Source organism: Ptychodera flava, chromosome 14 (assembly GCF_041260155.1).
Source record: "Ptychodera flava strain L36383 chromosome 14, AS_Pfla_20210202, whole genome shotgun sequence".
In the NCBI taxonomy this organism is placed as follows: domain Eukaryota; kingdom Metazoa; phylum Hemichordata; class Enteropneusta; family Ptychoderidae; genus Ptychodera; species Ptychodera flava.
In genome coordinates, this window is record NC_091941.1 from 29,153,385 (window position 1) to 29,179,947 (window position 26,563).

The 26,563-nt window shown below is 36.5% G+C and overlaps 1 protein-coding gene across 2 annotated transcripts in view; it reads left to right on the forward strand.

The window, feature by feature from the left end:
• LOC139150074 (sodium-dependent multivitamin transporter-like) overlaps positions 1–24,529 on the forward strand; it is a 38,344-nt gene extending 13,815 nt beyond the window's left edge. Inside the window, exons 6-20 of one of the 2 annotated variants that reach the window (XR_011556187.1) lie at positions 3,613–3,798; positions 4,460–4,679; positions 5,299–5,416; positions 6,690–6,757; positions 7,169–7,320; positions 13,134–13,271; positions 14,291–14,376; positions 17,516–17,569; positions 19,698–19,777; positions 20,027–20,115; positions 21,010–21,152; positions 21,448–21,601; positions 23,173–23,278; positions 23,848–23,983; positions 24,099–24,529. Coding sequence is in view for 1 of the 2 variants with exons in the window: in XM_070722229.1 (XP_070578330.1) it covers positions 3,671–3,798; positions 4,460–4,679; positions 5,299–5,416; positions 6,690–6,757; positions 7,169–7,320; positions 13,134–13,271; positions 14,291–14,376; positions 17,516–17,569; positions 19,698–19,777; positions 20,027–20,115; positions 21,010–21,152; positions 21,448–21,601; positions 23,173–23,278; positions 23,844–23,983; positions 24,099–24,255 (1,833 nt within the window). In the remaining variant the exon portion in view is untranslated. Of the gene's footprint in view, positions 1–3,612; positions 3,799–4,459; positions 4,680–5,298; positions 5,417–6,689; positions 6,758–7,168; positions 7,321–13,133; positions 13,272–14,290; positions 14,377–17,515; positions 17,570–19,697; positions 19,778–20,026; positions 20,116–21,009; positions 21,153–21,447; positions 21,602–23,172; positions 23,279–23,843; positions 23,984–24,098 lie in introns of both variants that reach the window. The other variant, XM_070722229.1, reaches the window with a different exon arrangement.
• The last annotated feature ends 2,034 nt before the right edge of the window (positions 24,530–26,563 follow it).

The following is a 26,563-nucleotide window of genomic DNA, read 5'->3' on the forward strand; positions in this document are numbered from 1 at the left end:
ATCTTATAATCACAAATAGTTCAATTGTGTTTATATTGAAGTCTCTAAAATCAGCCTAAACGTTCTTCACAAAATACAGTATATTTATGAAGTATTCTAACACATTCAAGTGCCCCTCAAACCTATTAAAATAGACTTTCAGTGTTAGATGGTTCGATGTTATGAAAAGGTCTATAGCATAATAAATGTCTAAGGACTTCGGTTTCTTTTTGATAAATTACTAGTGCTAAGACTATACGAGAACCTAATTCATTTTAAAAACTAGAAAGCCATGGGGCTTTAATTTGGCAGCCATGTTGGATTTATGCGAATTATCATTGTGCTTTTGTAAAATATTGAACCTCAAAAAATTGTTCCTTTATGAGCAAGAAATATATTTGAACTTTAAAATCACTTGGGAGGGCAAATCATTCGAAGGGGAGAGGGAAGATGGAAGTTTTGTTCTTGAAGTAACAATGCAGAACTTTTGAAATATCGAAACGGCCATCACGGAATTTTTCCGAGGGAAGAGGGGAATATTATTCTGCGGGGGAGTATTTTGTTAAAAATTAGCAAGAGGACAGTTGCGACAAGATTTTATTTTCCTTTCGAAATATATTATTCTGGGCTATTCAGAACAGAATTAATACTTGAAGGGGAAGTGGAAACTACTCGAAATACTAAATGTAGTCTACGTACCCCTAAGATCATTTATTAACGAATGATAACACATTCAGCTGCAAATTCTCGACATCTGCTAATTTGCTCCCGTGATTACTTTAATCCTAAATTTGACATCTTTGACAACGCGGTCCACTATTCACCAAAAGAACAGTTGACACTGAACGATCTGATGGCATCAGATAAACTACAGACATATAGAAAGACAGACTAGCAGCGGGTACTGTTTAAGATGTGGAACGATAACGTAGCCCAACCATGTACGCCTCACCTAAAGTAGCTCTCGACTCTCTTTTCGCCGATTTTTAAGTGAAAGTATGTTCGGCAAAGTTCGTGTTGTTGTTGTGTGTGGTGCTGAGCGGAATTGGCGGGCTGGCGAAAACGGTAAAGATTTGAGCTTTGGGGAGGTTAGTTTTACCATTTCAAAAATTCCTCACATTTTAATGAATATATAATGAGTGTGTTTGAACCAAATTTAAAAGTCTTTTATCGATACTGTCAGATTTTACTCAATGGTTTACGATGAGTCATATGGTCGTTTACAAGTTCGTCATGGGAAGAAGTGTTTATGAAATTGGTGGCGTGTTATGTTTTCATTGGCGTGAAGCAGTGTGTCTGCCCTGAGAGCACACAAAGTAAGTATAGTTGCTCCGCGACAGGCAGTTGGATGCCATCTCGTCCTACTTTTCACACAATCTCGTCCAATTATCAACCACAAACGAAGTCTCCGAAAAGGCTGACACCTGTGAAGCTATTTTCAACATAAAAATGACATACTTTTATCGAGACGACCATAAAACAAAAGGCGTGCTGCGTTGCTTCTGTCTCTCTATTTGCCTGTTGATAAACGAACTTAGTCTACAAAGTTGATGTGTTGTAAACTAACACTGCAATTCGATGAAAAGTGTATCAAAATTTACAACAGATCCCGTGTCGTCAAATTAGAAGACTTTTCATTTTTGTGCCATTATACTGCCAACTTTCACACGTTTGTACATGGTTTTCACATGTTTGCACACAGTAAAAGGGTACCGAAAGGTAATTTTCCGTCCACAAATGAATCAATTAAAGTTCCATTTGTGACCTCTTAAGTTTTAATTGTAGGGGCAATCGATCAGCCGATTTTGTTAAAATTGGCGCTAGGAATGTTAAGATGTAAATATATAATGTTGCTGGATATGTTAAACAAAATTAAAAACTGTATACACAATTTATGGTGAAAGCAATACGTGACTTATATTTCTACTATTTGAAAAAAAAATTGTCCTTCCCCCCGCCAGGCTTTACCTATTTCAAATCACATGAACTCCCCGTAGCGGAAGCTTTATAGCCTTATTTTCCCGTCACTTGATTATTTCGCCCTTCAAATCTGAAATTTCCCGCAAACAACCAAAAACAACATCTTATCCGGACACTCTGCCTTTTAAAAAGTTTTCTGCAAAGTAAACTCATTGAATTTGTCCGTATCCATGATGGTAATATGCTGTCCATCCGCTTGTGAACCCCTTTTTCACGAACAGCCTCGTTAGCTACCTTTGGGTTTGTTTGGTTTGTTTGTTTTCAGTTATATTTTACTCACCAACTCAAGAGCTTTTGAGTCGTTAAATCTTGGTTGATTCCTGTATACCCCGCCCCTGATACAATCTCGTATTGAACCGCTGTCCATAAATCAGACCCCATAAATTTTCACTCAATGAGTGTAATTGCTCACCACAGGTCCAAGTTCTATATCGTTTTCACAAGCTAATAACCTAGATAGGTGACGTTATTCGCTTTCCGAGCAAGAACACACTAATAAGGTAAGGTGAACTCTGCTGGTTGATGAAATTGTACAACGACGACTTGCCTTTCCAAGTCGCAGTATCCTTTTAATGTTTGCAGCTTCTGATGTGCGATCACGTGACACGAGTCTTTCAAAAACTATTATACTTTGTCATCTGTAATGAAGAAAAAATATCCCCAAACCATCGAATTCAACTATCGACCTTGCGTTGGCATGACAATTTTTAGTCAGATCAGTACTTCAGGGTAGATGTTCATTTCAGAGTCACGATACTGCCGTCTGCGAAATGACCCTTCGGTCTCCTGGTGCATTGTGTTATTGTTGTGTTTGAGTACATGAACGTGATAAGTTGGAGATATCAAAAATGAAAATTTCATGATCACTTCTTAATTTAGGAATAAAATATCACGCCTTGCATTACGTATGATTTCTCCACTGCTGAAATATGTGCTGAAGTATCTCATGTAATAGCTCTACAATGATTTTATTCCTTTTAGTGCATGCTTCTTTAATGACCTAAGACATATTTTACAGTCAGTCAGCCTTTGTAAAATCTGTTCGCTTGTGATTATACAGATAAGACGTTTAGCGATATAAACTCTAAGCATACTTGACATATCGACTCAAGTAACGTTTCTGTCAGTGGGGCCATTTTAAGTCTAGTTCTTTCATGACTATTACCGTTCTTACAACTCTAAGCTCATCAGTAATCCTGAAGCAATACTTTCCATTCTAGATTGTACCTTTTACCATGACGCGCCAGACGAACGACAGACATGACGAAAGTTGAGTTATGATCATAAAATACTGAATGTTCACCTCTGATCATGCATGTTGAAGTCGCCATTCGTGCCCTAGCTGTCCCATCTCCTCTCATGTCAATTTTAAGATAAGGTTTTCCGAGATAAAAGAGAAATAAATCAAGAGAGACTGCAAGGAGTACCTTGACCTGGTGTAGCTAGGGTCGAAAATCTTTCATCGAATTTTGTGTGGAACATGTGCCAACGTGACATGACATGAAATTGCGCGTACACGGATTGATAGTTACATATTAATGTCTCATTCAGATTTGAAAGTCCAATAATAGTCGGTTTATACGCTTTCCGCTATAAAGGTGAAAGGATTTGATTTCGAACAGATTAATTTCATAAATTGTAAATTTTGTTCAGGCTTAGAGAGCCAAAGAGAAAGGACATATTCTCAGTTTATCGTGTCGCGTATCACAAGATGCCTGACGGACAAGCGACCCCACTAGGTGTAGTGGACTGGATAGTGTTCGTCGCAGTGCTGGCTGTATCGGCTTTCACTGGTGTGTATTTTTGTCTAGCAAAAGGAGGTCAGAAGACAACTTCAAAGTGAGTGTTTTCAAAGCAAGATTTTTCAATTGAAGCACTTTTACCTTAGCTTCAAATGTTATAGAAGTCATTTCATCGAAATAAATTGGGAAATGGAAAGAAACAATCATGTTTCCTCCAGTGCACCCTCAAAACAGTTTCTTTGAAATGCGTAAACAAATTAGTAACTGTCTGCACGATAAATACCATAAACATGTATTGTAATTTACAATCGTTAATTGCGCACCTTGTCTCACGCATGTTAACATGTATCAAATATCGATTCGCTCAATCATGTACTACAGTGCAAGCATGTCCGTAATGCTAAAGTATCCTGCGGAAGTTTGGAAGTACCTTGTCTTCTGACAATAATCATCTGTAGTCATAACAACAAAATAGGATCTCTCGTATCAGTTTTCTCAGCAGCTTTTCAAACTTGTGAAAGATTTGTTGTTAATCGATTGCAAGAATGATATAAAGAAAGTTTTTGATATTGCCTGATATAAGACCGGATGTAGACTACAAGATTACACACCTTGTCAGTTTTACTGTATCTCGTGAAATTTTCAAGTTTATCAATCACAGTTTGTTAATGCTGTCTGATTTGTACATATCGCCACAGTGATCTTTAGTTGACATTGATTAATATAATCATTGGCTCTGACATTTTACACCTATCCAGATATCTTTTGGCTAATCGTAAGCTCGGATGTGTAGTGCTGGCAACGTCATATTTTGTGACCTTCACATCTAGCATGTCAATCCTCGGGCTGCCTGCTGAAGTATACGTCAACGGTATAGCATTTCTGTTTGCTTTGATCGGAGTGGTCCTTTCTGGTTTGTTGGTTACATTCACCTTTGTACCTGTTATCCGAGGGCTGGACATAGTCAGTGTTTACGAGGTATGTTGGCTGTGATGGACTGTCGGGATCATGCATCGCGAGTTATTATTGGTTTTTTGTTTGTTTGTTTGTTTTTTTGGGAGGCTTAAGTTAGAAATTCTCTCAGGGTCCGTAAGGCCTATCGAACCACAACTCAGTGTACATTTGTAGCTTGGCGAGAGTATTGGAGTAATCCTGTACTTTGCACAAATATGGTTGGAACAGTTGGCAACAGATACCAGCCAGCAATTATATTTTTCCTGATTAAATGTTGCATTTCCCCAGCAGAGTTTCCGAAATCAGATAATTGCATTATTCAGACTCTAAATAAAAAGACGGTGAAAGCAATGTCGGGTGATCTTTAAGAACAAATAGGCCTTTCTGAGAAAAATCTAATAAAAAATCTAAAAATATCGAAAGCATAGCTCTGCGAAAGCCACGACTTCTTGTGTAACGTACTGTGTAAACTTAGGACGGCTTTGACTGTTATCTTATCACAATGTACAAACAACATTATGGAACTTGTTTTTAAATGCCAATGACCGCTACGGACGCCTAAAATAATTAGCTTGAATTACATCAACTGCCTTGTTATCCATTCAGTCAGTCGTATTAGCACTTATTTTCTTCACATTTTCAGTACATGGCATTGAGGTTCCACCCTACCGTGCAAATCACTTGCGCTGGTTCCTTTGCTTTTCTCGTGTTGCTTTACATGGGAAGTACGATGATTGGTCCAGGGATCGCTTTGGAAGCAAGTAAGAACGAAAAGAAATTTCTAGCTAGGGTAGCATGAAAGCAATAAGCCTCCCCCTCCCCATGACGATAGTATTACGAGATTTTGCACGAAATATATACACGAGTGATACATACATTAAACGGAGTACACAGGTTAAAACCGAATGGTATACCTGTCGGTGGGATAGTTTGTTGCTATAATATTTAAATATTATATCGGGATTTGGTGTGAAGCATTGTACTTATGATTTCTCTGTACCTACAAATCTCTGATAAGGGTCATGTGCTATATGGGCCCCGAAATATGACTAATTACAGCTGAAAATTTCGAACAGCTTACATGATATTCAGTGAACGCGGATTGGAGACTGACAGATTCGACGATAAAACTAATAATCAAGAATTTGTAAGTGACATTGTGAAAAATGGAGAAAATTTCACTGTCACCATTATGTCTCATTCTAATCATTTGAGTAGATAAATCCGTAGTTCACTACTTTCATAAATCTCACTAAAATTCTGTTATCCAGTATGCACGACGTAGAAAATTAATTTCTGAGCCACTTGAACGGATTCCGAATGAGGTACACTATGAATGCAGCGCTTTTTTTTCACCAGTCGACCGATCAAATCGCTCTGTTTTCGCCATCAGTATTCGAGCATAATTATAATATAAGTTACTATATATGTGCAAGCCAATTTTCTTTCCCGAAAAATCATACGGGGTTCTACTCGTGCTGTTCTACACCAGGACATCCTGCCTCTACGTTATCAATTTTGTTGCGACAGAATCAGTTGAAGTCGATATTCGACATCCTTGTCTATGTAAACAAACAACGAGGCAGCCGGCATTGCTTCCGCGATCGAAAATCAAGTCAAACGTGAAAATTTCATAAAATCAGGTGTTAGTATTAAAATCTTGCAGGGTATATCCAATCAGCAATTTTTGAGTGTTTGTGGTGTAGTTTAGTCGCCAATGCGGATATTTCTATTCGTATGCATAGACACAATATGACTGAAAATAAGATGAAAAGATGGCGACGTCCATCTTTACTTATCCTTTACAGTCTCGTCAGCAAAGAACTAACACAGGTGGAGATGTCACCATCTGAATATTTGATTTTAATCAGATTGGCCTAGACCCGAACGCCTTAACCATGAACGTATATTGATGCCTGAATCTACAAATATTGAGTTGGGGGGGGGGGGGTTCTCGCACGTTGAGCCCCCGAAGTCGTGATAGACTACTTGTTTAATCACCTTATTTGAATTTATTAATTGTTATTTGTACAGCCGATAATGCAGCTTACTGGATCACAGTCGTGGTTACTGGTTCTATTTGTACGTTCTACACAACCCTTGTGAGTAAACTATAGGCTTTCTTTAGAGTCGATTATGTTTACTTGTATGTATGTATGTATGTATGTATGTATGTATGTATGTATGTACTCTGTGTCTATGTATGTATCTAGGTATATATTCTTAATAGTAAAAATTTATATCTTCTGCATTTCATTTTTATTGCAGAGAATATGGATGTTTACGTTTGAAAAGTAAATATCTACTACATACAGAAATCGCAGTTATCTTTGTTGACTCGAGGCATCTCACTCCAAACTCATGTACATGTTTAATGGTCGTCAGTCCGAGTTAATTTTCCTCCTGTTAAGAAAATGCGTCATTATTTCACCCGAAATCGGGTAACTGCTTTGTCCAAAGAAAAATGCATCATTATCTTACCCGAAAATGCGCTACTTCTTTTATCAAAACAGGGTGGCCTGAGTGCTGTTGTTTGGTCTGACGTGTTTCAATTCTTGGTGATGTTTGCGTCAATCGTCGCTGTGTTAGTAATTGGAACGATCGATTCTGGCGGGGTTGCAGAAGTTCTTCGGCACAACTATCAAGAAGGAAATTTGCAAATTGAGTAAGTTAACTGCGTGTTACAACATCAACAACCAGATATGGGCTGAAATGCTCACGTATTTCAGAATATGTTGCAGTTGTCTGTACATTGCAACTTTTGCCAAAAGTTTGCAACTTCATGGAAACTGCTATGATCAACATCATGAATGATATTCATGACAGATGAATCCAAAGGTCATTAAGTACACAACTATGTCATTAGCTGAAATAAAAATACTAAATGCCTTGGACTGCTGTCATTGTATCACCATTTTATACAGCAAATCTATCGCCTTTGGTCAAGTTCTTCAAGCTTTGCAAAACTGTGAAAGCTCATAGGATATGCATATTGTAAATTAGCCGACATGAAAATGCAAAATAATTTTCAATGATACAATATAACTCTCTAATCAATATAAATAGTAAGTTTCATAAAGTATGGTTGTATCTTTCCAGTCGTATATCCCCAATTTGGAAAGGAAGTTCAATATTCAAATTAGTAACAGGCTGGTGTGAAAATGCTTATAACAGTTCATTAGATATTCAAATGAGTTATCAGTCTATCTAAAATGCTGATACATCTTTCAAGAATAGTATCCCAAATGTAAATAGCAAGTTTCGTCACTTTTAATCAAGTCAATCCAAATACATATCACTAATTAAAACAGTTCATTAAATATGCAAATAAGTAATAGCTGAAGTAAAAATTTGTCATGACTTTCAGTAATGTTATATCACAGTATCTCCAATGTACAAAGTAAGTTTCGTAAACTTTGATCAGGTCAATTCAGATATATAACTAATTATGAAAGTCCGTAAAACATACAAATTAGTAATTAGCTTTTCTCAAAATGCTGAACAACGTTTATTATTGTTAAATCATTGTATCTCCAATGAACCTAGCAATTTTCATAAACTTTTGTTAAGTCAATCTAGATATATAAATAATCGTAATCATACCAATCCATAATCCAATAACACTAGGTCCCTAATGAGGAAAATTCATTAAATATGCAAATTATCTATTAACTTACATGTTAATTTCAGTATCTTTCATTGTTGATATATTCTAGTGCAATCAACATTTGTAGCAATTCTCATCTGATTGTCAATGTAGATGTTTTTTCTACAATCGTTAAATATGCAAATGAGCTCAAAATATGCAAGCCATACCCTCATAAAACTAACACCTTTTTGCAATTTGCAAACTCAATCAATGTACCAGAGTGTATTCTGATCAAATAAACCGTACTTGAGATATAGCGCCAACAGACAGACAGAAAAACAGACATACAAAAAGAAAGACAGACAGACAGGTAGGCAGGCTGACATGACTGCGACATGAGCTCACGTGTGTTAACATTAGAGTGATACTGTATCAGACAATTTCTGACACGCACCAGAACATGTTCATTAACTTACAAGTCCATTTGCTTTATTTTAGATATAATACAAGTAATATAATTAATTATAAAAATCAAGAAATTAATGACTTAAAATGTTTTTTTTTATAAGTGCAGCATGTGCTTACTCCTTTTGAAGTACATAACAACAATTTTAGTCATTTAGTCCTAGTATATTTCTCTCGTTACATACTGTCCCGTGTTCTGTGCACTCTATATAAGATAATGCACAAATATAAGAATTTTGTACCGTGTAGCCGAGGGGGACGATAGCAAATCGTACGATGTACGAGGAAGTTAATCCCGGTATTGCGCGAACGACTTCATCATTATACACCTTTTGAAGTCGAATTTACAAGAAAAGTCGAAAGTATGGCGTTTTCACAATGGCCTATGATACGCTTGATACGCATTCAGCACATAGAGAACGAACAAGATATCAACTGATATGCTCACGTGTTCCATTATTATTGCAGTTGACTGTAAATTTGAACTTATGTCACATGTTTTGAACTGCATTTAAAGTGTTATGATCAACATCATAAACAATATTTACCACAGATGAATTCTGAAGGTCATTAAGTATGAAATATGCAATAAGCTGAAATAAAAATACTAAATTTCTTTGACTGCTGTCACAGTATCACCACTTTATATAGCAAGAGCAATTGCCTTTGGTCAAGTCCTTCAAGCTATATGCAAAATTAAAAGCTAATTAGATATGCAAATTATGAATAAACTGACATGAAAGTGCGAAATGATTTTCAATATTGTTTAAGCCTGGTATTGTCAATGTACACAGCATATTTTGCCCGGTTTTAGACATGATACATGGAACCATCGCGAAAATGAATAAATGGTCATGACCAATAATTCATTTTCGAGATGGTTTCATTTAATTGGCCTTAAACCGGGGTCGAATATATGCATGGTCACCCATTCATTCAGTATCTTTCAACATGTCAAACAAGATAAGTAGTATCTCGTATCAAACAAAATTAATGAAAAAATGGGCGACTTTGTCCCTTTAATGACTATCAAGAATGTTGTATAATAGTATCTTCAATGGTTGATGTCAATTTAGATATATATGTCATTAATTAGAAAAGTTCATTAGATATGCAAATAAGAAATTGGCTGAAGTAAAAATGCTAAATGATTTTCAATAATGTCATATTATAGTATCTTGTGATTCTGATATGTGATTCTGATCTGATGAGCCGTTTTTGAGATGTCGGGCAAACAGAACAACAGACAGACAGACAGACAGATGCCACTGCGACTTTAGCTTACTGTTTTTACACGTGAGCTAAAAATGAACGCGCCCAGGTCATGTAGCGTTATTGTAGTTCTGTAGGATTATTTCACATAAATTCAAAACTTTTGGATTGGCCATCGCTCACTGCTTGAGTCATTGATGGTTTTATGTATATCGATGGTTTTATGTATATTGCTTGTAAAACAGTGGATATTGTCTTGTTTTACAAGTGTTTACATTATATGATAAAATTGTTGTCAGCCCAAAGTCACATAGCGTCCTGAAGTGTGTACGATGAAACTCCACAGGTTAGCGACATAGGTGTGTAACAATTTCATATATTGACTGGTCATGAGGGCAACAGCATATGTCTGTACCCTGAGGGACTGTGAATCACATCCTAAAACAGACTGCTTCCAAAGGCCGAAGGCCGACTTAAACAGTCTGTTTTTGCGGGTGACTCACAGGCCCGATGGGGTTAAAGACGTATGCTGTTGCCCTCATGGCCAGTCCATATGTGTTTTATAACACATCTCATCCGCAGTCATGCATAAGAATGTACCACACACTTGTCGCATGTAATATGTTGGAGTTGTTCGGCAAGAAAAAGTTTATCCCGACAGCGGCGCAATACTTTTTCAAAACGTTCAATGCACGTTTGATTATCGTTTTCGTCCCTGTTAGAAACAGGAATATTCAGTTCTTCTTCAGAAAGTAGGATAAACAGAGAAATTTCTCGACTATCGTTACGCTTAGCCGCAGACGACATCTTTGGTTACGTTCTAGCTCATGCAAGTCCAAATGTCGTTTTTAGCTCACGTGTTCACACACGTGGGCTAATGTCGCAGCGATGTCTGTCTGTCTGTTTGCGTGTCTGTCTGTGTGTCCATCTGTCTGTATGCCTAATATCTCAAAAACGGCTCATCAGACCAGAATCAAATCTGGTACATCGATTTAGTTTGCAAATGACAAGAACTGATTGGTATTTCGTGGGTGTGGCTGAGTGACCTTCTGCTAATTTGCATAATAATTTAAGAAAAAGTTATATACATATTTAATGAACTTCCCTATTTAGGGACATATATCTGAATTGACTTGATAAAAGTTGACGAAACTTGCTACACATAATGAAGATACTACGATACAACATTCTTGAAAGATATTAAACATTTTTACTTCAGCCTCTAATTTGCATATTTAACGAATTTTACTCATTGGGGATATTTATCTTAATTGACTTAATCAAAGTTTTCACACACGTGAGCTAATGTCAAAGCGATGTCCGTCTGTCTGTCTGTCCCAACTGTCTGTCTGTCTGTATTTCTGTTTGCCTGTCTGTTGGCCCGAAATCTCATTTTAGAGAAAACTGACATACATTGAGAATGACTGCACACAATTTGATGAGATTTTCTCCAAATGTTGATCATACCGAGATATATTAGCCTTGAAAGGCATTAAGAGGTGACATGAAGATTACTTGCATATTAGTGAACTTTTCACTGAATTCTCATGATCAAAATTGATGAATCTTGCTATGTACATTAAAAATACTGCGATATAACATTATTTAAAGTCACTAAGTATTTTCACTTTCGCCAATTCCTAATTTGCATATTTAATGAACTTTTGTCGTTAAGGATATATAACTGAAATGGCTCAATCAAAATTGACATAACTTGGCATGTATACTGAAGATTCTATGGTTTAACATTATTTCAAATCATTAAGCATTTTTGCCAAAGTTAATCCCTAATTTGCATATGTAATGAACTTTCCTATTCAGGGAGATATATCTGAATTGACTTGACCAAAATTGATGAAACTCGGCATGTACTTTGGAGATGATATGATATAAAATTATTGAAAGTAAATAAGCAATTTTACTTAAGCAAACTCCCAATTTGCATATTTAATGAACTTTCCTATTGAGGGATACATACCGAGATTAACTCGATCAACATTGGCAAAACATGGCATGTGCATTGATGATACCAGGTTAAAACAATATTGACAGTCATTTCACATTTTCATGTAAGCTAATTTTTAAGTTACACATCAAATGAGCTTTCACAGTTTGGCAATTGCACGTGCTATATAAAGTGGTGGTACAATGACAGCAGTCAAAGAACTTTTATATTTTTATTCAGCTAATTACATATTCATATTCATGTCGGTCGGTCTGTCTGTCTGTTGACGTGATATCTCATAAACGGATTGGTTGATCGGAATCAAATCGGGTACATAGATTAAATGTGCAAATGACAAGAACTGATTGATTTTTGGTGAGAGTGGCTTGGAAAATGTTTGTCCATTTGCATAATTAATGATTTTTGAAAAAAGGATATACATTGAGAACGACTACACACCATTCGATAAGATTTGCTACAAATGTTGACCATACCAGGATATATATCCCGTGACAGATAATTCCTAATATGCATATTTAATAAACTTTCCTAATTAGTGATGTATATCTTGATTATGTCCACCAAAGTTGACGAAAATTGCTATGAAGATTACAGATACTATGATGCAACATTATTGAAAGTCATTATTGCTTCAGCCAATTCCTAAATTGTATATTTAATTGATTTTCATACACATCAGCAAATTCGCAGTGATGTCTGTGTATCTGCCTGCCTGTCTGTCTGTCTGTTGGCGCGATATCTAAACAACGGCTTGTCAGATCAAAATCAAATCTAGAAGATAGATTTTGATTGAGAATGGCAAAAACTGATAAGTTTATGGTGGTTCTTGCATATTTCATACAAATCTGCATAATTAATGATTAATGCATAGTAAAATTAATGCATAATAAAAACAGAGGATTTATTCACCATGAAAGACATAAAGGGTGACACGAAAGTGGATTGCTAATTTGCATATTTGATGAACATTCCTAATTAGGGATATATATCTGGGATATATATCTGAGCTGACTCATCATGCTAACGGGAATCAGTGTAAGATCTTTCAATTGATATGCGAAACAAAAAAACAGTGGAGTTACGTATACTGCTACTGGGTCTTTAATTCCAAACTTCACAGGGGGAGTTTAAAATGCCGCGGCTTTGGTCTTCCCAAATCTTCACATTACTGCATATCAAAGGCAAATATTTATAATCTTTATAACTGGATTTACTTTATAAGAACGATTAATCTGCTTCCTTTCAGCACTAGATTTGATCTCACAGTACGCTCTTCGATGTGGTCGATGCTTGCTAATGGAATGATGACAGCGTTAGCTAACGTCGTTAACCAAGGCGCTGTTCAACGTATCATGGCCGCCAAGTCTGTACGAAGGGCGCAGGGGTGAGTTCAGTTTCTCAACTCATGAGTTTCATCTTGAATGCAAATAACGCGTCATATTCAGCAGTGTGAAAGCCGTGTAAATGAAAGTTATGCATGTTCTGCATCCAGAAATGGGTATACAGTTAACTGCAAGAAATTCCATGGATGTTGACAGTCATTTACAAACAGACAAGAGCCAAATAGGCCTATGAATACTGTTGTGGTGTTCTCCATATTGCAGACTCAGGGACAGAGGTTACTACACATGGAATTTATGTTCCTGTCTTCAAATTAGAGATAACTCAAAAGATCTTGGAAGGGTTGGTGCCACTGTGCAATTGTTTTTGTAACGAACATTCGGCAACGTACACTTTTTCGTTGGTGAAACATTCATATCTTTTAGTAAGGTCAATATTTCTGCAAACTACGGTAGATCTATTCCTGTTTTTTAATTTTCTCATTTTATTGTTTTTTTGTTGTTTTACAATTTCCTTTCAAAATGCAATGACAGTTCTCACTACCTGAAATAGCCTTTGTCACATCGAAACGCATTGTGGGTGAAAAGTCGACTTCTCACTACAGCAAGAGTTTAAGATAGTCAGATAAAAACTTTTACCGAAAATGTAACCGTTTTCATGGAAAAAGAAAGTAGCTCAACTTTTGAATCTTTCATCTCTTTTTAGGCATTTCTTGAATAAAATGTTTGTATAACCTAAAATTCCACTTTGGCTTTTGTAATCTTACGTGTTTTACCTGTAGAAATCCGCCACCGTGACGTTGAAAATATGGTCGACCGCCTGAGACTTAAATGACTCAGTCAGGTGCCAAAATCGAAATTAAGGTACCAGGTCAAAGGTGATCGGTTGTGGCGATAATTTCCCTCTCGTGACAAATGAACATCCTACAGTTTATGACCCCATGGTTGGATTTTAATGTTAGGCATGCATAAAGCGCATGAGTTGCTTTTTTGTCACATCGGTTTCTTGAAGGAAAAGCCTATTCGAACCGTATGAATGAGTTATTGCTTTCTTTCCTTCCAGGACAATGCTTTTGACCTTACCGCTCAAACTAGCTGTATATTCAATGATGCTTTTCACTGGTCTTGCGCTCGTCGCCTTTTATAACAGTAAGTTGCCTTTTCCCGCACTCTGCAAACATCACATTCCTGACTATATCATCCGCTGGTGTATTTGAACTACCATGAGAGCAACAGTACAAGTTCCCCGGTGGATTGTCTTACCTTTTCCAAAGACTGTCTGGGCAACGGACAGTCCCGATTAGAAATAAATGTATGCTGAATAGTCGAATATGACCAGTACATATTTCTGATGGATCTCACCTAATTTCCTTTAATACTGAAGAATCGACACTTTTTCTGCCATCACTCGTCTCAGTAGTAGAACACCGCCAACTTTGTGCACATTTCCGGAATGCGAACATGTGTAGAGTAGATAGCGCTTTCAAACTTATTAGGTAGCAGTTACCATGAGTCTTTCAAGGTCGGGTAAAATTTACGAAACTATTAACTACTAAGGCAGTAGTCATTATTTACGGCCCTGGGGGATCAGGGGAATCTGAGGGGGGACACTCAGAAAATTGAAAGGCACAGTAGGGGATGTTCAAAATATGGGGAGAAAGAAGGGTGGTTACTTAAGTTTTGTGCAAAATGAATTGAAACTCTTTACAGATTGTGCCATTTCATACATCCATTTCTAAAAATTTTCAATGCGAGAGGCGAGGGGCGTTACTCGAATTTTCAGAGTTTTCGATGAAATTCCTCAGACGTCAAGGCAGTAAATAATGACCGCTCCCTAGGTGATTCTTGCGCCAGATGTCATATACCAATTGACCATACAATAACAAGTCACAATAGAAATTTTGGATGCGGTGTGTTGCAATAGATATCACGATATTGAATAGTTGGGCAAAATCAAGGACTGATTACCTAAAAATAATATCAAGAGAGTTTTCTCTTTTGTTTGTTTGTGTTTGTGTTTGTGGGTTTGTTTGGGAGAGTGGTCGTTTGCAAATGTACCATTACAGTGACTGTTTTATTTTTATGTCTGATTGCGGTTGTGTTAGTTAGCTTTGTCGATCAGTTTCTGTCACACATTGCTCATCCAGGTCTGAACCCCTTACTGTGTGCACGTGCGCTTCGTCGCGAGGCGTGGCGGCGTGAGTGATTCGGATAAAGGAGGCTTTAGTGATTACGGGGGGTGGGCCGGGGGAATTCCATGTACACCAGTAGCGTAAAAATGTTACCCTCCCCTATCCTCCTGTCTGAAATGTGACCCTTCCCCTGTCCGACATTCTAAAATTTTACCCTCCCCCAATCATTGCACTATTCCATTACACTTGGTTTGTTTGTTTTGTAAGTACGGGACAGAAATAATAGGGGCAGAGCCGACGTTTTTTGTGGATACGTCGCAATTTATCAAGCAAGCATTTTTGAAGAAACATGACATTTCACACATTTGCACGAGGGTCACCAAATTTTGTGCAACTATAAGAAGGCAAGATGTGACTGATATAGTGCTTCACTATCAAATCATTATACATGGAGTCTATCAGGCAAACTATTGACAATTTTCCCCACAAAACAAGCTATATCTGTACATTTATATATGTTTGATAATATATTAAAATGCACTTTACTTGAAATTGGAAGTTAAATGTGTATTTGAATATAAGAAATTAGATTTTGGTATTTCATCGAAAGTGTTGTTTCACTATACATGGTAGTCTATGAGAGAACTATGTAATGTTTTCAAACATAAAACTAGCGATATCTGTTCATTTGTGAATTTATACAAATGTCCTTGATTAGACTAAGGTGGTCACAATTCCATGAGTGTGTGTGAGACATTTGATTTTGGAATTTCCCCAACATGCTGATTCACTTTACACAGTAGTCTATGAGGAAACTATAAATATTTTTTTCCAAAGCAAAACTCTGGAAATTTATGTATCTATGTACGCTTGATAATTGATATTATTGTACTAGATTAGATTAGGGTGATTCCAAGTCAATGTGTGTTCAAGAAATTTTTAGTTTCGAATTTCGCCGAAATATTGATTCACTATACATGGTAGTCTATGAGGAAATTATGAACCATTTTTTAATATAAAACTAACAATATTTGAGCATTTACAGACGTTTGATGATTGATTTACACTTTGTCACCTATTCCATATGTTTTTGTCCTCTGTCTTTCATCAACTTTGACTCTTCAATGTGTTTAATGTTGGATGACATTGCATCTTCTTTGCTTGTGAAACTTGTTGATAATGTGTGTATATAAAAGAATCTGTGTATTCGTCTGTGATTTCTTATTCAGGAAATATCACATGGACAATCGAAGGTTTGGCCGTAAAATCAACTTCTATCAAAAGTGACCCTCCCCCTTAGACGCTCCCAAATGCCCCCGGCGAATCCCTTGCAATTGCCGACGGTTCCCTAATAACATAATTTCGTGGATATACAGTATTGATTAGCGTTTGTTCTGCAGCTGGGACCACTTTTTTCTGTTCGATAGAATTCTAATTGTCAGATATAGATTTACTTCGACCGGCTTTTATAGGTTTGTATTGCGCAAGTTTAAAACCTTCTCGGTGCACATTTCTTTGATACATGCATTGCTATGTACCTATATTTCTTTAGTCATTTCTATAGTGTTGTCGTAGATGAAGATTTGTATTTTGCAGCCGATTGGGTAGTCTTTCACATGCAATTTTTTTTTGCTCGTCCATTCTTTATCAAAGTCAAAGGGTGAACACAAACTCAAGAGCAAAACCTGCACATCTTTAACGTTCAAGATATGCTCTGGCATTCAGTATGTCACTCATTTCTTTACAGTATTGTTTATATTTCTTACTGATCTCAGGGTTGTTAGGTTACCCTTGACCCGTTGACGTGACCTCACCAACCGGTAACAGAGAATTGATACACAAAATATAAGATAAGACTTCATTGTATATAAAAGGTGTTCGTATCCTAACAGTCATTTTACTGAACCAACATTTTTTTGTCACAAGGTTGAACCTTCTTGGGTTTGTATAGAACTATATCGTTTTTTGTCGGACCAATCTATATTTAACCGGCCTTAGGATTTGAAACAAACGAACAACACCAACGATCCATTTGCCTAAATGGTAATAAACGGTAAATTTATGTTAACTCGAGCAACACAGATATTTTCTGTGTTTTTGTTGTTGTGTTTGTTACCATTTGCATTACTGATGTCTTTTGATTTTTCAATTTGTAGATAAGCTTACACCTCTGTTTCCGCCGATTAATGGAACATTCTCGCCGTTTGAAAGTAAGTATACTTGAAAATACCGAGCGAAAACAGCGCAGTGAGATTTTGGCTTCATCATCAAAATATTGTAAAAGACAGAAAACAATAAACACACAACTCTTAGTGACTGTCTCACTCTGCGATTACTCTGCGATACAATATTTCATACTCCATAAATTCAGTCCTCTCATTGATCCAATACCATTAAGAAATCATACTCCAGAGAACATATTAAAAACACAGCCATAAACTATACCATTAAACACAGATACGAACTGAAAATCCTCACGTTTTTCCAGTATATTGCAGTTGTTTGTAAATTTAAACTTTTGCTTCATGTTTGTCACATGACAGTGTTATGATCAACAATATGAACATTATTCACCACAAATTACTTCCAAAGGTCATTAGAATATACAAATATGTTATTAGCTGAAATAAAGATGCTGAATTCCTTAGACTGCTGTCATTTGAATTTAATACGAGCAAGGAAGAAACATTACGTACATTTTAATCATGTAAAATACCTTCAGCTACTCTCAGTAAAATTACTGTAGTTTAGCAATCTATTGACAGGATACTTGTCAATAATTCCCAGTATCGGCCAGATATCTGTCACTTTCTTATATGTAGCAAGTGTAATAAGATGTGGTACAATAATTTTGACTCATATTTCTAATTACATAAGGTCATTGAATATGCAAATAAGCCGTTCATTGACACTGATAAACGCCTCATGGAAAGAGCAAGATATGTCAGATCAGTATATGTTGTAGCTTGCATCGAGTTTGGTAATTTTGGAGTCAAATTACTAATTACAAAAATTCATGACATATGCAAATGAGACGTTTCTTAATGTGCTCAATGGTTCACAATACAATCAGACATCTATACCACATCAATATCTGAAGCGACTTTCATCAAATTTGGTGTTTTAATTTCGAAGGTAAATTACTAATTACAAAGTTTATAATATATGCAAAGAGCAATTATTGAACTTGACACTGCTAATTGCTTCACAGGACAATCATATATCTGCCAGATCAATATCTGTAGCAGGTTTCATCAACTTTCTTGCAGTACTTTCGGGGTTAAATCACTAATTACAAAACTTCTTACATATGCAAATGATCTGGTCATAGCTTGACAATCCTCAATGCTTCATTAGACAAATAGATATATATGAGATCAATATCTGTACTTGTAATTGTTTATTATCGGGACTTGCAACTCTATGAATTGCCAAGCCCTGTAGCATGTTTCATCAAATTTAATGCTGTATTTTCGGAGTCATATTACTAATTGCAAAGTTAATAAAACATGCAAGTGAACCCTTAATTAGCTTGATACTGCTCAGTGCTACACGCAACGATTACATATTTATCAAACCAAAATCTGTAGCAGGTTTCACAAAATTTGGTACCAGAGTTATTTTATTAATTCTTAAGTTTATTAAATATACAAATGAACCCTTAATTAAGTTCACACAACTAAATGCCTCACAACACAGTCAGATATCTGTCAGATCAGTATCTGCAGCAGATTTCATCAGATTTGGTGCAGTTTATTTCGGAGTTATATGACTAATCACAAAACTTCATAATATATGTAAATGAGCTGTTGATTACTTTGCTCAATGCATCTCAGTACAATTAGATATCTAGAAGATCAATATTTGTAGAAGATGTCATCAAATTTGGTGTAGGAACTTCGGAGTTGTATTACTAAACACATAAGTAAATTTAAAATACAAATTAACAAATTGTTGCCATGACCCCACAATATCATCATAATGTTCTGACATTGTCATCAGTGAAAAGTTTCATGAGATTTTGTGCAGTATTTCTTGATGTATTTCGACACTGTCATAAATGTCTCCAGAGAAAATCATTATATGAAAAAAAACTTATATTTCATAACTTGCCATTTGCGTATGGTACCTGTCTACCAAAGCTGACTTGAATCCATACAGAGGTTCTTGAGTTATCGTGTAAACAGACAGACAGACAGACACACAGACACACAGACAGACAGACAGACACACACACACACACACACACATACACACACATCGGTACGTCATTAGGTCACGTTTGTGAACACGTAAGCTAAACATTTACAAATGCTGTTGGTATAATTTACTTTACAGACTTCACTGTTGACTTAGAGCTACTGTACGAAGAGTTGGATACAGTTAACTACGAACCTCGGTTTAAAAGACCGGATCAGGTAGAATACATACATACATACATACATACATACATACATACATACATACATACATACATACATACATATATACACACTTTAAAGCACACACACAAATCAAACCGCTTAATCTCTCTCTCTCTCTCTCTCTCTCTCTCTCTCTCTCTCTCTCTCTCTCTCTCTCTCTCTCATAAAGTACACACATAACATAGGGACTTTAATTGCATCCACGTTTAGCTTAAACAAATGACTGCTTGTTTCCTTCCCCAGATACTTGTTTATTTCGTGAGTGGCACGCTTGGTCATATCCCGGGAATACAGGGACTCTTCATTTCATCTTTATTCGCTGGGTCACTCAGGTAGGGAATTTTTCCAACCGGCACATGATAGCTGTGACCCACACCGCAGACTATCTTCAAAAGCACGTGGACATACATGTTCACAGCACCAGTCCATCCAATCCTTGAAATCTCTTTTTCAATTATAAATAGTAAAATAAATTACTTCAAGTATAAAGTAATAATTTCCGTTATGCAAGTTTCATGCTTAAGTTTCATGCCTCCTGCATTCTTCTCATTGGAAAAAAAAGATATATATATATATATATATATATATATATATATATATATATATATATATATATATATATATATATATATATATATATATATATATCAACGAGAATATATATAGATATAGATATATATATATATATCAACGAGAATATATATATATATATATATATATATATATATATATATATATATATATATATATATATATATATATATATATATATATATATATATATAACTGCTCAGCAAGGGTAATGTATGTTTATTCTAAAATTCTATTCATCTAAGCTCAGATGAATCGTGTTTCGCCGACTAATAATTGCATTTTGGTTTGATCCCTAAATATTACAGTGTTCCTCGAATTTTAGCCCTCACAGTCGGAATTACCTCATCCTCTTTGCCAACCATAAAAAAATGGATGAGAGAAATAAATATATGTGCAAAAACTTTTTTATTACGCTGAATGAGGTTTTATTGATAGAAACGTTAACATCTTGTCTGGAAAATAATCATTTTGACGCTCTAGTTCAAACGTTGCTAGCCCTAACATAACAGCTCAGAGTTTGTGTTTATGGTCGATATGTAATTCGCAAAATTCGTTTTGCAATTTATCATTCTGTAATGTTTTGCCTGAGGAGTTAAATTCAAAATATCTCTGTTTTTACCCTATCTTTCCAGTTCAATTTCATCTGGTCTGAATGCGATCGTAGCTGTGGCTCTCAGGGATATTGTTAAACCTTGGCGGCGATGGCGATCAAGGCGCTCAAAAAGTCCCTTCCAAGAAAGTGACAAAAGGGATATTGTAATATCTAAAATATTAAGTAAGTAGACCGTAATAATCGAAGAAGATAATATCATTTGGTACATCATCTTCAGTCTTTTCGATATCACAATATTTGAAGTACGAATTTATAACGATTGCGCGGAACAATTTCGAAGAAATTTAGATACAAACAAATCTAAATGCAGATCATGTGAGGTTGTTTTGCTCCAAATTTCAAATTTGGTATAATTTCTTTCATGTTGTCTGAAGATTCATAAATCACCACACATTGTAATAATGTGACATCCCAAGGTAGATTGTAAACGGGATGACGACTGTCTTATTCTCCACAGCTCTGGTCTTCGGTTTAATCAGCACTGCTCTGGCGCTCGGCTTACCTTACTTTGGCAGTCTGTTAAGCATCGCCATGATAACATTTGGCGCCATTGGAGGACCCATCGCAGGTGCCTTCACATTAGGCATGGCCTATCCAAGAGCGAACTCATGGTAAGAGATTGAAAAGTTGACATGAAGATAATAACATTATTGTAGTACGTCTCAGTGGTTATCACTGTATTGTTGTTGTTGTTGTTGTTGTTGTTGTTGTTGTTGTTGTTGTTGCTGCTGCTGCTGCTGCTGTTGCTGCAGTTGTTTGTGTATGTAAGGTTGTCCGAATTACAAATTTGCATTGCAATTTCGAATAGAGGTCTCAGAAGACTGACACGCAACAATAAACGAACAAAAGATACTGCTTATGAGAAACTTAATAGAGGTCTCAGAAGACTGACACGCAACAATAAACGAACAAAAGATACTGCTTATGAGAAACTTACTATAGGTATATGTAGTGCAAACAAGAGAAGAGAAGACAAGAGAAGACCCGTCTTGTTAAATTGGGTATGACAAAAGCATATAACTTAGTCATGAACCCAGACAAGGTAACAATGTTTCTTTTACAGAGGGAAATTTATTTATAACTTTGAAGGGCTGCAACGTTGTCGATTAAATTTCTGTCCAGTAGTCTTAAAAAGGAATATACCTTTACAGAAGCATCTGTATAGGTATTGACAAAAGTAATTTCAGTTTCGAGGTGGCTGACCACTAAGGGTTTCAAACGTCTGTACAGCAGTAAAACAATTAATTTAAAAGCCAATTGGCGATCAGTGAAGCAGTAAGAATGTGTACGAAAAGAAATATGACATCTATTCAGACCACCAATATTTTATAATTTTGGAAACCTTGTAAATTAGCTTTAGTGGTAATATCACTTGAAGTATAGCAATAACCAAAACGGAAAAAAAATTGCAGTTTAGTATAACAATCAAAATGTTTAACAGAAATGTGCCTTATATTGCGGCCTTTTGTAATTTCGTGTTTCTCATGGGCCGTTCAATTAGCATTGAGTTACCACAGCAATGCCGGTACGGTAAATAATGTCCACTCTCCTTTGGACGAAGAATCCCTCAGAACGGGTCTGACGTGGAAACAAGGTCTCCAAAATACGTCCATATTTACATGTATATTGCAATTATAGTTCAAAGGAGCAGTCAACAAAAAAGCATATATTAACCAAAGTAGCTGTCTCGTCTCATATCGCCTGGTACACTCCCGAGGGCACACTTTACAAAATGCAGAGGCGACTCGGAAGCTTGCAGCAAGCTTGCAAGTGGTTTACTGAAGCTCATTGTTCTTACTGAATGATTTCCAATTAAGCTAATTTCATAGAGAATGGCCCCGGATTCACATTTTTTAGGTTGCTTTGAATAATGGCAATGTACTAATTAGATTTAATCTTTCTAACCGCTGCATATTGCGAGTTACTTATCACAAGTACTGTATTTCAACCTATTTAGGCACTATTTTTCGACAGATACTTATGAACACTTGTAAAGTATCCTGGCGGTGCGTTCGCAATTGAGAGCTCAATCGACATGAGATACTCAGAAACTGGAAGAGAGGAGACTTAACCCGAGTTTTAAAGACCGTGCCTCTTTGGGGTTCGTACCTCAAAATCACATGCAATGAATTAACACCTTCACTTCTGTACAGTTTTAACGTAGTGAATTTTCTACTCTCAGGGGAACGCTTGTTGGTATGTGTATCGGAATATTGCAGGGTATGTGGATCGGTATAGGAACGATGCTTGCACGGATGGGCACAGCAAAGATGTTACCAGTTTACAAAGTAAGTTCGAAAAACAAGTAGATTAGACTTCTAGGCTGGATAGCATTCACCTCTCCTCACAACAACAATAGAGCTATGCGTAGATAGATTAACTTGAGTGCCGTTGTTCATCAATACTCGACATTTGTATTATTGTGCACGTTTATCCTGTGAAAGAAAGACAAGCAAGCCGTCTGCTTTAAACCTCAATATCTCGAACTACGCCTTCGTCGGTGACCGACATTTTTACGATAATCAGGTCTCCATCAACAACTCCATTGGTACTGCTATAGATGAAACACTTGTTTCTCTGAAAATTCACTCTGTGCTTTGGATTTTGCAATCTTCAAGCTATCTTAATACGCCAATGCATTTTCTGTGTTCAGACAAGTTACTAAAGGTTTACTTCCTGGATAACGATTTGGATTGCATACACTGTGACCAAATAAACCAGCCTCTTTGTTTGTCAGGATTATGTGTATCATTTTTGATAATCTTAACGTTTGTTTCGTCCACTCTGAATTCTCAGACTGCTCAAGATGATAGGATTTTATGATTGACATGTGTTTTCCCCCAATTCTACAAGATAGCTCAACCTTGGTATGGCATGGTGAGTTTCGTTGTGACTATATCCGTTGGGATACTTGTCAGTGAAATTGTAAGGTGTATCAAACCGTCAGAAAGGCGTAAGAATGTCGACCCAAAACTTCTGCTACCGTGCTTAAGGTGAGTATGGAAGTTTAATGCATTTTATTTGGCTACTTGATCGGTCAGTTCATTAGCCATGACCTATATCAAGAAAATTTCAGTTTCAAAACAGAGCGTTCATCTTGTTCTACAGGCCTAAAGAAGTCAAACCAGACAATGAGGATATTCCAAGTGAATTTGTTCCCTTGAACGATGACCGCGACACACCTGACAAGTCTTGGAGATACTGGGAACCAGCAACAACAGAGAAACGATTCGGAAGAATACAATCAAAAGAGACATACCTGTAACGTAGATGAAATTTAACGAATATTACAACAATTGTGAAATAAATAATGGAGACGATTAAGGATTTGTAGTCTAAGAGCCTGTCCATCTCTGGATTGAAAAGCGAGTCATTTTTGCAATTAAAGATTCTAATTGTTACGTTGTCAGTAATATAATTTCGGCCTCAACCTCGTTCGGTTTACAATGCGATAATTATACCACAAGCTGTTGATCGGTCTCATCGTTCCCCCACTAATACATCATAATTTGCTTGCAATAAAAATTGTCAACACTTCATGCTACCTTGTCATGTTGTGTTTATTACGCCCCAACGATGTTGATACAACCCCAGGACACAGGATGATTTCCACAATGTGTTTACTGGTGAAAAAATATAAATTGTACCGAGTTCTGATGTCAATACGTTCCAGTTACTCAAACTTTCTGTGTTCCATTGAGTTTTGTGTAGACCAGCCTTTCGAATCCTGTCTCGAATTAACCGTCCGTAAATGTGTATGAGCGATTTTTCTTTCTAATCGTCACAGAATTTAGTATATCACAGTGTTCCCACATAATGTTTGGTTGAAAATATAATGGGTCGTCTACCATGGGTCGTCACATTATGTCGAAAGGTGGTTTTCAACAGGTAAAATTATTGAAAAATCTTTCATCCTCAAAAGATAATAAGGTGATGGCCGATGGAGTAAGTCGGCCAATCTCTGCGATCTCAAGCACATTTCTGATCCAAAATTAGACGCTGCAGCTTGAGTTCAATAGGAAGGTATTTATTCAGCTGTCAGTAGCTAAATTTGGTGAGTTTAGAAAAACTCAATATGTCAATACATTTGAGCCATCTATTAAAATTCAATCCAATGGTCTCTCTCATTTCCAATAATGGGATATTCTGTAAGGCGTTCTTAGGCCAAAAAATAAATCAATTGTGCTGTTCCGATAACATGGTTTTCAAAAATAGGGTAGGTAGGTCGGCAGGAATTTTTTTAAATATTTTATTTTTTAATATGCATTTTGCAGGGGTTCAGGGCGGTCAAACACTGGTCACAGCATTTCCAGTAAAATGTATCATACATATAAAAGGAAAAAACATAAAAGACATCCTCGTTCAAGCAAAAATCAAATGCGAAGTAACGAACTGGTCATTTTTTTTTACTTCGTAGCTATAAAAAGTTTAGGGTCGGCAGGTAAAAATAGGGTAGGTCGGGTTATCGGAACAGCATATTTTGTTTTGTTCGGCCTTAGGTCGAATCCAGGTCTTTAGGCCTGTTCAACGCCCTACAAAAGCCAGGACAGAATTATCAAGGGATTTGTACTTTAATTGACCTCCCTAATCCCACATAATAACGGATTTCAATAGGGGATCTGGTACATTTTACAAATTTCCAATAGAACTGTCAATTTATCAATATTTACCCTCTTAACATAGATTCTGTACATTTATGTGTAGCAAAAAGCATATTCTCGACAACGCAATGTCCATCAGCATTATGTTGAGTGTAAACTATAATGTTGAAGCCATAAAAATGGGGTATTGATTTGCATAGCAATGACAATGATGATAGTCCATTTTGTTGTTCATGAACTCTTCAAGTCCCTTCGTCAATGGAATAGGAAACATTGCTCTAGTTATCAGCGACCTGGCGGCCATTATGCCCAAACGATCCGCTATTGTGGCAAAGCTGCAGACTACACCCCATACAAGGTCAAGCGACAGATCACTTTTTGTGTAGAATTCGCATTGATATTGGTCAGGAGACCACCTATCAGCGAATGGAGTCGCTCGTCTATGCTATTACATCTTAGGATAGGTTGTCAAAATTGGGGGATTGAGGTACATAATTGAAATTGTTCAACAATTCACCTCAGCTGTTTTTTATAAATGTTCGCCCGATTACAAATTAAACATGAGTAGTCGTTCAGCAGTTCTGGGGTCTGAGGGATGCATGCCTTCCCTGTTCATTCAAAAGTATCAAATCTTGGGTATAATTGTATATCGTTACCCTGAAGGGTCGCATGGTGTGTCTCTGTCAAAAATAATGAAACACCGCACAAAACTGTTTTATAGGTTGTGGTAAATCATGCCCCAGTGTAAGAGAAAAGTAGTACATTTACCTGGCCATGGCGAGTTCAGACGTGGACAAAATACAAACATTGCTGCCAATGATGAATTATACTGAAACAAAATGTTGACTGGACTTTACTCTTTTCCATTCTACCGTTCATATCTTTGAACATTTGGCCCGTCCTTGGCACGATTTGTGTTTACTTCTCGTACAAGTCACCCCACTCCCGTCATACCCATCTTTGACCCACAGC